General features: G+C 43.9%; 1 protein-coding gene across 1 annotated transcript in view; it reads left to right on the forward strand.

Moving 5' to 3' along the window:
• IFT43 (intraflagellar transport 43) overlaps nucleotides 1–14,156 on the forward strand; it is a 49,865-nt gene that overhangs the window by 75 nt on the left and 35,634 nt on the right. The window contains exon 1 of the mRNA XM_009993889.1: nucleotides 1–36. This exon is cut by the window's left edge and continues 75 nt beyond it. Coding sequence (XP_009992191.1) covers nucleotides 1–36 — 36 coding nt within the window. The remainder of the gene's footprint in view (nucleotides 37–14,156) is intronic.

The raw sequence follows: 14,156 nt of genomic DNA on the forward strand, positions 1-14,156 counted from the left end.
AGCAGGAAGAATACTCCATCTGCTTCTTTTGGAGAGGTGGGTGGTGTCCTGTCAGGAGAACCTGTCTGTAATCCTGCTGGTGTCTCCAGTGGAGAGAATTCTTTGCTGCTTCTGAGATTCTTTCCCACATGATATGCTCTGTCCTTAGTGTTGGGACCCATGCAACTGCCCTGTCCCCTTCCTGCATGATGTGCAGTTTTCACACAGGGTCATGTCTGGTGCTCTTGTTTCTCACATGTGAGGCCTGTATGAGTCCTATCAAGAAGGACTTGGGGCCTCTCCCCTCCCATTCACACTTATGTTCTGTGGAAATCAAAATAAGAGCAGGCACATAATTTTGTGGTCAGTTTTGCCACCATCTATGGTAGCAAGACAGACTGCAGATAAGCAGAAGCTTTCCTTTTGCACTTTCCTTTTGCTAGATCCAGAGTACAGTATTTGAGATGGTCAGCATCAAGTCAAGAAATGACATACAGATTCTGGTCCCTAACACCTTCAGATGGACAAAAGGGTCATCAGACTTCCATCTTATTGACAGGGATATTTGTTTAAATGAGGTGATACTTAGCTTTTTGCAATGCCAGTGGTGATCTTCAGCACATCATATTCTTGGCCTCTTGACATTGCAAAACTTGGCAAAATTTTACTTTGCCCTCCTGGCCACCCTGGCACCAACTGTGCTTCAAGCTACTGTGCTCAGATCCCTGGGACCTTCTTTCTTGGGAGTGGCTATTCCTTGATCTTCTGTGCCATGACAAAACTCTCCTATTATGCTGAGTAGTTGTGTTCAGCTGTCTGTGCTGAAATGCTTGGTGGGGGATATTTCCTAGGAGTCCCTGCAGTGCTGTTGAAAATACATTGTTATGGCTTAGCTTACACTAACACCTCATAGAACAGGCTTTTTATTTTCTTTCTTTGTCCCTTGCCTTCTCCCTTGCCTTCTCCCTTGCCTTCTCCCTTGCCTTCTCCCTTGCCTTCTCCCTTGCCTTCTCCCTTGCCTTCTCCCTTGCCTTCTCCCTTGCCTTCTCCCTTGCCTTCTCCCTTGCCTTCTCCCTTGCCTTCTCCCTTGCCTTCTCCCTTGCCTTCTCCCTTGCCTTCTCCCTTGCCTTCTCCCTTGCCCCCTTCCCTCCCTTCTTTCTTTTTCCTGGAGAAGGTATGCTTGTTTTCTCTTGAAAGGCACAATGCTGAATCATCTCCCACCTGTGCATTCTCCCCTTCCCAGGTATGGTTTAGGAGTTCGGGAGGGATTCCACGAGGGAGTTTGCAGAACGCATGATTTAAGAAATCGAAATAACCATGGGCCTCTTAGGTAAAGAATGTATTAAAGAAACCAGGTGGTGGTTTAAGTGGGTGTAATTGTTGGTTAGCCTCCACAGTAGGGTGATTCACTCTCCGATTGTTCTCTTACTGGAACTGGCCATTCTAGCTCATGGACTGATTCCCTGTTTAGGAAGGGACCAAAGCGTGAGTTAGGGGTACAGCAGCTGACTGACTGTAACATAATGCAGTTGTACTTGCTGTGTGTCACATGTAGCCATTAGAATAGCTAATGGGAAGAGATTATAAAGGCTCCAGTCCTTGGGCACCCCTGGACAGGACTGAGAAATAGTTAGTCTTCTGTTTGAAAGCAGTGAGTTTTCAGCAGCAGAAGGGTGAGGCCTTCCACACCTTAAAAGATTTGAATATGTTATTACTGGATCTTAACCAGAAGGAAGAAACACTTGTGTCAATAGTCTCCCTTCAGACAATTCTTTGTTACTAAATGTTGCTGTTAACTGCAAACCTTGAAGCTACTGGAGAAGAGACAAAATCCACTGTAAGTAACCCTCAGCCTTTTTCTTTGCTCCAGAGTTGGAGGCCTCTCACATATGATCATACTTGATACTGAAGTGACCACTTAATAGAACTAAAATTGTTTTTTCATTTCACCCTAGTTTGCCAGTCACCTTTTAGTTTTCTGGAAGCTTGGTCTTGGCTTGCCTTCAAGTGGTGTGGTCAGCTGTTACAATGGATGCCTCATTCAGCCATCTGGTCATCCTGAAACTTTTTCAAGGAACCTTCCCAAAAGAAATGCAAATTTTAAAAAGTGTACCTTCCTTTTTTTTTTTTTTTTTCCTGGAACTGGCAGTAGTGGAGGAGGCTCCATGTAATTTATTTCAGCATAGGAGGTTTTATTCTTGCTACTGATTTTGAAGACAAAGGAGGTTGTATTAAACCTTTGCCATATTCACACCTTCATGTGCAGTTTCACATTCAGGATGGTGATTCTACCCTCAGTAGTTCCTGAAGGTTTTGAAACTCTTAAGATTCATCTTGGTTGTTTGGGGTTTGTTTGTTTCTTTTGTGTTTTGGTTTTTGTTTGTTTGTTTTGGTGTTGTTTTTTTAATTCTGTGTCAATCCACCCAATTTCCGCCTAGCTCAAATATCTGGTATGAGTGTACCATTTGTGCTGTTTTTCTGGTCTTTTCATGAAACTGAGAACCATCCAGGAAGTGTTTTCCAATCAGAGCAACTTGCTTGAAGTAAAAGTATCTATCCATGTTTCAACATTTGGGCTTATTACAAGGAAATTCACTTTGAGGGGTGAACAACTCATTTAGTGTAATTAAAAAGATCTTTGTTTTGGAGTCAATAGGCAAATTGTCTGACTTGGAGCACAGATCTTATCAGATTACTGCTGATCTCTCTTTGACCTGAACTCTGTCTTAGGAAAGAGGCTGCAAACAATGGTACACCTCCTCAGCTGTGTGGCTTCTCTCACAAAGCTGGTGTTGAAACCTAGAGCACAACTGCAATCTCGTGTGCCTTATAGCCAAATATACCTTCCCTAAACTCTGTGAAAACAGGAAAACTTGGTACCTTTTCAGTGCCTTTTGTGTGTATGTATCTGCCACAATAAGTTCCTGAACTTATTGGTATATCTGCAGTTCCTCTACCCAAATCTCTATGCCCATCCTGTGTGGAAGTAGCTGCATTACCTTCAAATTTAGACCTCTGTCTCCTCAAGGGTTTTACTAAAGGTCAGAAAGCTCACAGTCTGCCATCTGACATGCAGCACATTCCTGCCTTTTCAGAAGTACAAGTACTAACAAACTGCAGCTATGTATTATTTCATGAGGCAAGAAGGAACATGACTATTTGCTGTAATTGGTGCTGTCAGCATCTTCCTGCAACAATGGCTGTGCGTGTTCCTGGCCTTTGGAGCTCCTTGGCAAATCGGCAGGCACTTCTTGGGCACCCAGGGGAATATGCTGTTAATGGGAATTCCTAGAGATAAATCTGCTTGCTGCGTGCCAGAACTCTGCATTTCAAACATTCATTTTCAGAGGGGTAATGTATCCATTTTTCTGTTGGGAGGCCTTTCCCATCCCATGGTTTGATGTGCTACTTTTTACTCATCCCGAGACTATCAAGTTTCTGGCAAAATGGGACAAACTCAAGCTGGTCATGGTATTTGTATAATGGAAGGGGCAGATCATACAATGAGATCTGTTGAAGATCTTTGCTGTTCCATCTTACTAGGACTTCTGGATGCTTTTATAGAATAAAAGTCAAACCTTTTTCCTGGCTCTAACATCGCTGCATTGAACAGCCTGAATGCTGGCTTGGTGACATCTACCAGAAGAAGCTGTTTGGCCAGCATTAGAGCTTTTGAGGAGATTGATTTGGAAAGCTGAGTGGAAAAGCCTTTTTAAAATATATCAGCAGATTTTTCCTTTTCTATGCCTCCTCTCAGTAAGAGTGAGCTATTTGCTGTTCTGTTAGAAATAAGTATGCAAAAATATTTTGTGTTGTCCTGCTTCCACAGTCTGTTTTCTTCTCATCCTGCAGTGACAGGATTCCCTTGGGACCTTGTTTAAGACTTCCCAGGGTTCTACCTCTTACAGTCTCAGTGTGATGTTGTTTGTGTCCCTCTGGCAGCACTTATAGATCCTTTGACTAGAGACTGGTTTAACGGGCAATATGTCAGCATAAAGGATGAGGGTTTTTCAGGGTATGTTGAGAATATCTCCACACAGTTTTGGACGGGGTCACTTTCACTTTATATCAGGGTTTGTCCAAAATCATCTTAGTTCCCTGCTGGTTCTCTTCCTCATGTTTTACCAAAGCCTGGGGAAAGTCTCTGTGCTTTCACTTCTGAGAGTATATTCTTCTCTTGTAGTCATACCTAGTATTTGTAAGCTTACCTATATAGTTGTGGTCCTTGGGTGATAGTTAAGAACTGAATATTTCTGGGCTGTAAAAAAGATCTTATTCAGACTAGGTTTGTGTTGACAGGCAAAAGCTTGGGCCATCTCCACTGCATATTGGAATGATGTTCCCACAGGTGAATTTTGCAAAACAGCCATTTGTACTTCCACCACCCAGCTTACAAACACTCCTGGCAGTGATTTTTTTAGGCTGACATCCAGGCATTGTTTAAATAGGACTCTGGTTATCTAACCCAAGTGAATAAACAACTGCAAATCAGTTGCTGAGAATGAAATCCACATGGAAGATTGCTCAAATAAGTGGTGATTTAAATGCTTTTTCAACATATGTTGTCCAGCTGGGTTTCCTTCTGTGCTACTGCGAGTCCTGTACCAACTGAGCTCTGTAAACCCAGAGAAGGTCATGTTGGATGCTGCAGAAGCCTTTCTGCTCTTGGGTGTGGGAACAGGTGGGTTCCTAGCTGACAGATACACACTTCCAACAGATATTACCAGTTGGATGAATCTGATTTCCCTTTTGTTGCTGACTAGTATGTCAGCAACTTCTGTACCCCATCTGCCCTCACCTACATGTAACATTCCTCTGCTCCTGTTTTGGTAAGACTGTAAGACCAGATGACAGTGCAGACACTAAGTGAGCCCAGATACCAAACCACACATGGCTTCCCTGTTCCACAGGACAGATGATGCAGTCCAGAGGAAAGGTCAGGTGCATTAGTGTAATGGTTCCAGCTATCCAGTTTGTACTCCTGGTGCAAGGTCATGGGGTATGCTACATCCTCTCCCCAGGTAATTCTGAACACTATCATTTCTAGAATTGCCTAGGGATTACCGGATTCTTAATTGCCTCCTTCTTGCATTTGGTGCCCAACAACTGGTTGTTGCCACTCCTGGTGCTGGCACTCTGTTAATCAGAAAGGTTCTCGACCAGTTTGCAACTTTCACAGTGATTTACAGGCTGCTTTCCTTGAGTTACCTATCCCGTAACTCAACTGCTCCCATATAACATAGGGTTAGCCAAAGTTCATCTACTAAAGCCAAAACTCTTGTCAGCTAGGCCTATCTTACACTAACTGCTCCTTCTCCCAATGTTGGATCTGGCCTTGGCTCGAGAAACAGTAGCTCCTGAAAAAAGGCCCACAGCCTGCTGCAGTGTATAACCCCTAGTATTACTGCTCCAGCATAACTTCAGGTCTCTGGCATGGTTGCAGAGCCTCTCCGTACAAATACTTCTAGCATCCTACACAGCTGAATGATTTATGTTTTCTCATGCTATAGGGAGAAGGACCTATGCCTTCCCTCTCATTTGTAGTTATTTTTTCTTTAGTATGGCTTTCAAGGGCCTGGCTACTAGACGACTTTCCTACCATTGCAGTCAAACAGGCATGCTTTATAGTGTCATAGTTGGTGTATGCATAAATGACACAGGATACCAAATCTCTCAATGGTGAGATCAACTTTGTACTTTGTTTAGGTGAATAAGGTTGCAAACCATGTGCTGCAGGACAGCCATTCGTGTCAATCTTACAGCTGTTTTGTGCAGGTTTCCATAGTTCCTCCTTTTAACAACTTTCTTTTTCCCTCCTGATCCTTCTAGGATGAAGACCCTGAGGAAGAGATTGACCATGTAAGACTAGAGGTTTTTTAAGTAAATGCTGGCTTCTCTGAAGGGAATTAGAAGGACTAACCTATTCATGTGTCTGGAGACTACCTTAAGAGGGGACTCTCATATTGGAGAATAAGACAAACTTTGGCTCAGGTGCAGTGCCTTTCCTGCAACCTCAGCTCGTATGGCTGACAGGTTTTTCATTGTCTTTGTAGCAGCTGCTCCTGTCAGCTGCTCTGTCTTTTTCTTAGGTCACAGATGAGTATGTGGCCACTGGGAAGTTATTTTAAAAGTCAGGGTGGCAATTACCTAATAGACTACAAAACCTAACGGGGCCTATTTTTGCTGTCCAGTGTGGTTAACTTGCTCTCATTACATGAAAACTTGTCATTAGGTATTAAGAAGTCTTGCTGGTGTCCCAGAGGAGAAGGCCAGCCACTAGTAACAATGAAGTGGGCCTTAGTATTTTCTGTGAGTCTCTCCTTTTTATTGCAGTAGCACTGGAATGCTAGGATCTGTGGTTAATAGGATGGCATAGTGCTTCTTACCAGGCTCCTGTTCCACAGAGTAAAGGAATACACATATCCTTTTCCATCCTGCAGCAAAGCTAAAATACGTCTCAGCATTCATTTGCCATTAGAAGTCAGGATAGAGCTGTTCAGAACTACCTGAGAACTAGTACCTGTTTCTGTTAAAGTCTTTGGGATAATTGTCTTGCACACTTTCTAACCATGGAATTGGTGTTGCCCAAGTTTTCCTGGTTAGAGGTGCTCTCTGTATATGTTACACAATAAAAGCATCCTCTCCCATACTCTTAATTCCTTCTGCTGAAGTACCAGCCCAGTAGTGGTAGCATAGTAGATCCATTTGTGAAAGCTAAATCCCAGAAAAGAAACCCGTATCACGCATCTCAGTAATTCTGGCCTCAGAAGGTTGTGCTCATCACAAGGATCAAGGCTATTCAAATTAGCTCAGTTTTCTCTTGGTAGTGCTAGAGATGATATTGTAGGAAAGATCCACTGGATTTATTCATCAGTGATGGAGTTTTCAGGATGGTGCCCAGTGCACTTTTCCTCTTATCAGTCAAAGAGACCTCATGCTGATGGGTATAGTTTTGGGGACTGGTTACCCAGTAGAAATTTTTTTGGATAATTGATCTAATCTCTCCAGTCCCAGAACCAGTAGTTACAGTTATTTCAGTAGAACTAATTCCACCTCCATACAGTGCCTTAAATCTGATTCCCAAGGTCTGCTGCATTGAGTGGTGGCTGGTCACATGCCACAAGGGCCTTCTTTCTCCTGGCTGATGCATTTCATTAAAATAACTAAAACAATGTGACTCTTCCACATGAGCAATTGTTGCTTCAGGGATGGTATGCAATGGTGCCTGGCAAGGAGATTTCCCTTAGTGTGCAGTGATCCCTGCTTTGAACCCCCTCTTGTTTGGATAATTCCTGCACCCTTTATTCAGGCTTCTGTTTTAAAGCATCACAGTCACACTTTATAATATGTTTCCATTTGTAAATACCCTTGAAGGATAACAAAATGGTTCACTGAGTTTTCAGAAATCTGACTAATCAGTAAGTTGCTTGTTACTTATCATACTATATGCTTACAAACTTCTGTTAATTGTATTGCAAGTTACTTCCAAACCAATTATTAGTGGAACTTTTTATTATAAAGTGTGATCCAAAACTTGCTGCAGTATCTCTCTCCCTTAGTCATTGCCTGGCCAAGCTGAAATACTTGGCTTCTTGAATCATTGTGTCCGAAGTTGGCCCCTTCATCCCCCTGATGGCTCATGTAACCCTTCTCTGAACTCCCTCTGGGCTTTGCTGAGTGTTACAATCTGAACTCTTTCTGGATTTGGTCCCTTTCCTCCTGCCACACTGAAGAGTCTGTGTGGCTGCTTGAATACCAGCAAACAGCCCCATCTGCACTGCCAATGTGAACCTACCTGCCGAAGTCCCACCCTTCAGCCATCTGCCTGTTCTGAGACTTGTTTTGCATCCCCTGGCAAACTACTCAACTTGAAGCTGAATTTTTGCCAGTTGAATCACTCATTTGGCTGCACCTTCCAAGGCTGCCTGGGACATTTAGCCAAAGGCTGTAAGGCTGATCAATGGTATAATAAAGGGTGTATCCTGGTATCTCTGTTAAATTGCAGAGGCAGAGTAGACAGGAGGAGTATGAACACGGATGTGAGCCAAGATTTTGCTGAGTTCTCTTCCTGGCTTTGCCACAGATTTGCTTTGTGGCCTTGGAGAAGTCCCTCTTCTGGTTTGCTTTTCTCCCTGGCTGAAAGCAGGGCTGGAGCTTTAGGCAGGGGAACTGCGGGGATTCCATCTGGGAATTCTAAATGCCTTATCCTCATAGCAAAATCCACATCCTGTATTAGGTGGCTGTGTAGTATGTAGACAATCTCAGGGTGGACCTGTGGATCTATTAAGGTGGTAAAGAATGGCTGGGGACTGCAGTGTGTCTGAAGCCCTGTCCTGTGAAGTCCTGGCACCTCTCTTGAGACCTTGGGGACCATGTGTTTCTGCACTGAGAGTGAGTGATCCTGATCCTCCATGCTGTGTTTTGCAGCCTTCAGCAATGGAGCAGGGCTTTTCCTTGCCTTCGGGGATCTCCAGGGATGAAGGTGTTCATTTCAGTGTTGAAGCTGCATGCTTTATACATAAAGATTAAAACTACCATCTCCTTTCCAAGCTGGAAGATGCTGGTTTTGTTCTCTATTTCCTCCTGAAAGATGTGTCAGGTAATATTTCCCACCTCCCAAGAGATTATTATATGTAATGACAAAGCTATGAGCTGTTATGGATCTCAGAAGGCTCTCGGTCCTTTCTCCTGAAGCTGCTCTGCTTTGCAAAAGGGAACTGAAACAGTTTTTGGGCTGCAGAGAAGGACTTTGTAACTGAAGGCAACATTTGAACAGTAAGACATCTGTTTCAGTCCTAATGAATCCAACTGGGACCTTGTTCTCTAGTTGTGCTTTGGTAGACATGCCATAAGTAGTCCAAGGTCCTTCATGGACTCTAAAGTAGGGAGAGCACCTGGTTTCTGACTCTTAAATAGGTGGATGCTGACCTCTGTGGCTCTATGTCGCTCAAAGTTTGAGTGATGACATACTTTAAGGTAACAGCTGGAAAGAAGATTTAAGGATTTGACATTTCCAGAGGGGACAACCAAGTCCCTCTGTAGTTCTAGTTACCAGTGCTTTTAAGACAATTTGGCTGGAAGAATTGGCTGTTGCTTTTTAGGTTAAGGCAGCATGTCAGGAAAAATTGTTTTCAGTGAATGTTTGTTGGCTGAAGAGCTGTCAAAAATGGTTAATACCTGAAATCTGAAGCCAACTGGGGACTTACCATTGCAAAATGGCCTAGTTTGGTGCAGTTGCTTGAGTGTATTTGCAACCTAAAATACAGTGCAAATGATGCAGAGATCCCCCAGTGAGAAGCAACCTGCACTCTACTTGGGGAGGTACCAGCTTGGTTACCAGAAGTACCTAAAGTTAGACCGTTTCCAGACTGGGGCTGACTCACATGGATCCTGCTTGCAGGTGTGTCTGCACCTGTGGTGTAGACGTGGCCTGGGGCTTTATATGTTCAGGGCCTTTAATCAGAGCGGTATTTTCCTGACCCAGTTCTTACCCTTGTGCAGTGGTTGGCACCCAGCTTCAAACTCTCATTCCCTTGTCTGATCTGGTCTCGATCTGCACAGCAGCCACCTCCCAAGTGTTCTTCCCTACATTCCCTGAAACTTAGAAATGTGTGACTGAGGAGCCTGGTGCTGGCTGCACTTCGCTGGGTGCATACTGGGGAACCTTATTTGTGTAAAATAATCACAGTAGTTTAGGCACTGTCCAGCTACTGTAGTTCAGAGAGTTCATGTCCTAAGAAGTCACGTATAAATGTAATGCAGCCCCTTATAGCCCTTTTTGTATCTACAGCTTGCCCTGCACTAAGAGCTGGGGTTGATCAGCCTGCAGAAGAGAAGGCTCTGGGAAGACCTCATAGTGGCCTTCCAGTATCTGGAGGGGGCCCACAGGAAAGCTGGGGAGGGAAAGGGACTTTTTACAAGGGTTTGTAATGAGAGGACAAGGGGTAATGGCTTAAAACTGGAAGAGGGGAGATTTATGTTAGATGCTAGGAAGAAATTGTTTAGTGTGAAGGTGGTAAGACACTGGAACAGGTTGCCCAGGGAATTTGTGGATGCCCTATCCCTGGAAGTGTTCAGTGCAGGTTAGATGGGGCTCTCATCTACCTGATCTAGTGGGAGGTGTCCCTGCCCAAGCAGGGTGGTTGGAACTAGGTGATCCTTAAGGTCCCTTTCAACCCAAACCATTCTATGGTTCTATGAACCTAGAGGATGTTGGTGTGTGACTGGGACAAAAGTTCCTGTCCCAAAGGCCTTTCAGTCTGTGTTGTTTTTTCTCTAGCATCCTGTTTGTTCTGGTGATCTTCAGCTTGTAGAAGAGCCCTCACCAGGAACTAGCTGCATTTTATATACAGCATGTTGCCAGGGTTTTGCCTTCTTAGGCATGTGACTGGGAGTAGGATGGACTGGCAGTAGATAGCTTTTTAAGCTACTGACATCTCTGAGAACCTGGGAGGATTCTCTGAGGCAGAATTTCCTGTAGCTGTTGTACATTGTGAATGCCATCCCATCTGCATGTTTGTCTTGAGCTGGGCTGAATTTGTCCTTCCATGTTCCAGAGTTTCTGTCACCTGTTTGGATTCTTGCATTATGCTAATAAACACCCTCCACCAAAGGGGACCAACATCAAAAGAAACACTGGCTTTCTTACCTGCTTCCATTTGATAGGGATTGCTTCTGTTTTTTCCCAGTGATCTTCTGGTTGCTTGTAGAAATGCCAGACTCCCAGCCTGTTCCTGGGGACAGCTCAGCTGGAAGTTGTCCAGATTCTCCAGGAGGAATCTCAAAAATGCAGCTGAACTTTTGTTCCCTAATTAGGCCAACTTCCCCAGTGTGAGCCCCAGCTCTGCATGGCCTGGAGCTCCCCAAGGCCTTGCGCTGCCTTTCTCCCGTGCACCCCGAGTGGCTGGCCAGCAGGGCAGTTATTTTCAGCTTTGTGAGGTTATCTGCTAGCCTTTTGATGACATCTACTGAAATAGCATTTCTAGTTAGCCATGTTTCCCAGCCTTTCTAATAGTATCCTCTCTGCTTGGCTACCTTAATGTGGCTTAAGGACTATCCCATCAAAAATAATTTTATTAAAAGCTTTTCCTTTTCCACACATTTATTTCATTCTTAGAGTTGTCCTTGACCTACCTGAAGGCAACAGAACTGTAGAAGTGGTGGAGATGGATGGGAGTGTTTTTGGAAGTAGCAAACTGTTTGAGAGATGTCCGTGCCTAGGAGGGCTGGAGGAGCACTGCCCTGTAACTGTGGGTTTGTTGTGAGAGGATTCTACCAGGTAACCCCTTGCTCAGAGAATCAGGTTGTTTTGTGGTGCTTCACTGTTTCCTTGCAGGGGAGAGCAGCAACTCTTGAGATGAGTTAAGGTGTCAAATGCAACAGCTTTCCTAGCAGGTGCACATGTAAGCTGATTAGGTAGCTGACAATTGTTTTAGGGAAGAAATTCTTGACAGCTATTTAAGAATATGAGCTGCTCTTTTACTGGCTGCGATAGATGACAGAGCATATTTGAAGTCCCTCAAGAACTTTCTCAGTCTCAATAGCATTTCCCTTAGACAGAAAGAAGGACAAACTGTCCTTCTTCATGGCCAGTTTGTGGATGAAATGGAAATCCACTATTTTCTGCTAGGCTCTTAAGACACGCAGAAGTCCTTGGAGGGTGTTCTTTAAAATCAGATGCACAACTTGAACTGTCTGTGGACATGATAAAGAGGGCTAGAAGAAATGGGCTCTTCTTTCCAAAAAGCTGAGGCTTGCATAGATCTGGGAATTGAGCCCTTTTTGAGACCATACATACTCTGAGATCAATTTAGGTTGCATTATGGGGCTGCTTGGAAGCAATGGGCCTATTTGACTTACAGCCCCTTAGTTGGCAGTGTCCAAAGTAATTCATCAGGCCTGTTTGTGGAGGTTTGCTTTTCCTCAGCCACAGGAGCTTCAGGCAACTTCCTGGAGGAAACCCAAGACTGACCATACTTCTTTCTTTCTGCTCCATGGTCAATATTGGATAAAAACAAGGCACTTATACTTTGTAAAATCTCACAGTATTTATCAACTGGGCAGAGCATAGATCCCACACACTTTAGGAGATTAATTACATGAGAGGAAAATTGTGTCCTCTGTTGCATGTTGTCAATGTCATTTGAGTCCCTGCTTCCCTATACAGAGTGTTCACTGTTTCAAAGGAGTTGTCATGTTGATGAAGGTAAATGAATCCATATTTCCAGACCACCTGAGAATCTGAGAGACTCAACATATCCATAATCTGCCTGTGTCATAGCAGTTGCTTCCATGAGAGAAGCAATATCCAACTAGTACCTTCAAAACTGAAGACATGATCTGACAAGTAATGTGGACATTTCTGCCTTAATGGGGAAGCCAAGTTAGAATTCTATAACTGTCTGATAAGAAAGGGCCTGACTACAGATAAAGAAGAAGGTAGTTTCTACTTTAATGCAGGAGAGATGGAATTCAGGCCAGTTGTTTTTCAAAGGGAGAGATAAAATAGAGGTTATAGTGGTAGTATGAAATTGTTGGTAAGGAAAGTGGCCTGAGAAATACTGGGAAAGTGCCATCACAAAAATGGTGAACTGAAAGTTTGAGAAAAAAATAAAATAAAACCCAGATCACGGCAGTGTTCCTTGAAAAAGTGGACTATCTGCAGAAACTAAGGTAGAGAAAACCTTTGGGGGATAAATAACTGACAAAGCTTAAGTGGAAAAGCAAACCACAGCAAGTAAGTGGTTAGAGCAGTGGAAAAGACTGAGCAGTAAGAGCTGAGAGTGAACACTGTTGTTGGGAGCTGGTGGAATCTCAGTGTTTAGAACACCAAACTGTTTGGGTGTACATCTTAGCTTTGCATTGGGGAACACACATAAAATCTTGCCCAAGATGTAACACATGGGTACAAACAAGTTCTGATCATTTTGAAGCCCCCAGTCTTTTTCACCAACAAGGTGTGTTCAGGAGTATATTTGCTCCATTACAGAAGAAAAATATCTTCTGTTTCTCCTCTTCTTCCTCTGAGGTTGTCATTCTTCCCACTCTCTGCCTCAAGCTCTTGCAGCTGCAACATCCCTACCTGTCACCATATTATGGCAATGCCCGACATTGCATTCTCAATTGTAAATTATGCTGAGGTTTTGGAAATGTGTAAGTGTACGAAGGTAAGTTTATTTACTTGACAAAAGTGCATGTGGCATGTGACCTTATTATGGTACTTTCCAGGCAACTAACAAAGAAAAGCTATTTGTCCTCAGCTGACAGTTAACATTGCCTTTTCTGTTGCTAGTGCTCCTGTAGGCAGTTCACAAAGAATAACCTCATTTATTGCAAGAGGAATAAAAGACCTGTAGGCATGTGAGGTGTTTGTCAGAGTCTAACAGACACTCAGGGTTGCCTTATATGTTGTAACATTGGCAAGACATTGGAATCAAAGCCCTAGATGCCATCTAGTCATGCCCCATGCAAGACTGGGGTAGTCTTTCTCATCGCCCTCTGATCTGGAGTGTCCCACTTGAGATATCTTTGATCTGAAGGCTAGTTTTGATGATGAGAAAATTAAATTGCAGGTGCATTGGAATGCCATGGAGATTCTGCATTTTCCCTCAGCTTTATGTCTCACGTTCTTTGGTGACAGTTCTGCAACTCCATGCGCTGTTGTGAGGACTTGTGAGGCTGTGTGTTGGGAACATGGCCTGCTGGCTGTCAGGGAAAGGATGGCATTAGGGGAGCAGGGTTGTTTGCATGGGAAAGATCTGTGTGGGAGGGAGTGTGTTTCTGAGGTAGGGGTGTGTGTAATGGGAATAGGGATGTTTATGTGGGCATGCACGCCCATATGTGGTGTGTTTTTCCCTTTTTTCTTGGGCTCTGGGTGTGTTCAGATCAACTGAATTCAAAATGCTCCTTTTTTGGCACTGTAGCCTCTTCTCTGGTTTGGCATCTTAAGAATCTGGGGGAATCATTTAAAGATCAGAAAACTCCATTCACTTGGGCCCCTGAAGGTTTCACATTCTGTGACATGGTCATTCCAGTCGACTGAGCTCTGTCCCCTGCGGATGAGCCCATATAAGGAGGCTGTTTCCTGCATTTCATGCTCCCTGCCTGTCCCTCTGCCCTCCTGTCCTCCCTTTACCGAAGAAAGCTGGTATTTTGGGACTGCAGCTCCTGCCTCATTC

Source organism: Chaetura pelagica, unplaced genomic scaffold, assembly GCF_000747805.2.
Source record: "Chaetura pelagica isolate M959 unplaced genomic scaffold, ChaPel_1.0 scaffold11, whole genome shotgun sequence".
NCBI classification, from domain to species: domain Eukaryota; kingdom Metazoa; phylum Chordata; class Aves; order Apodiformes; family Apodidae; genus Chaetura; species Chaetura pelagica.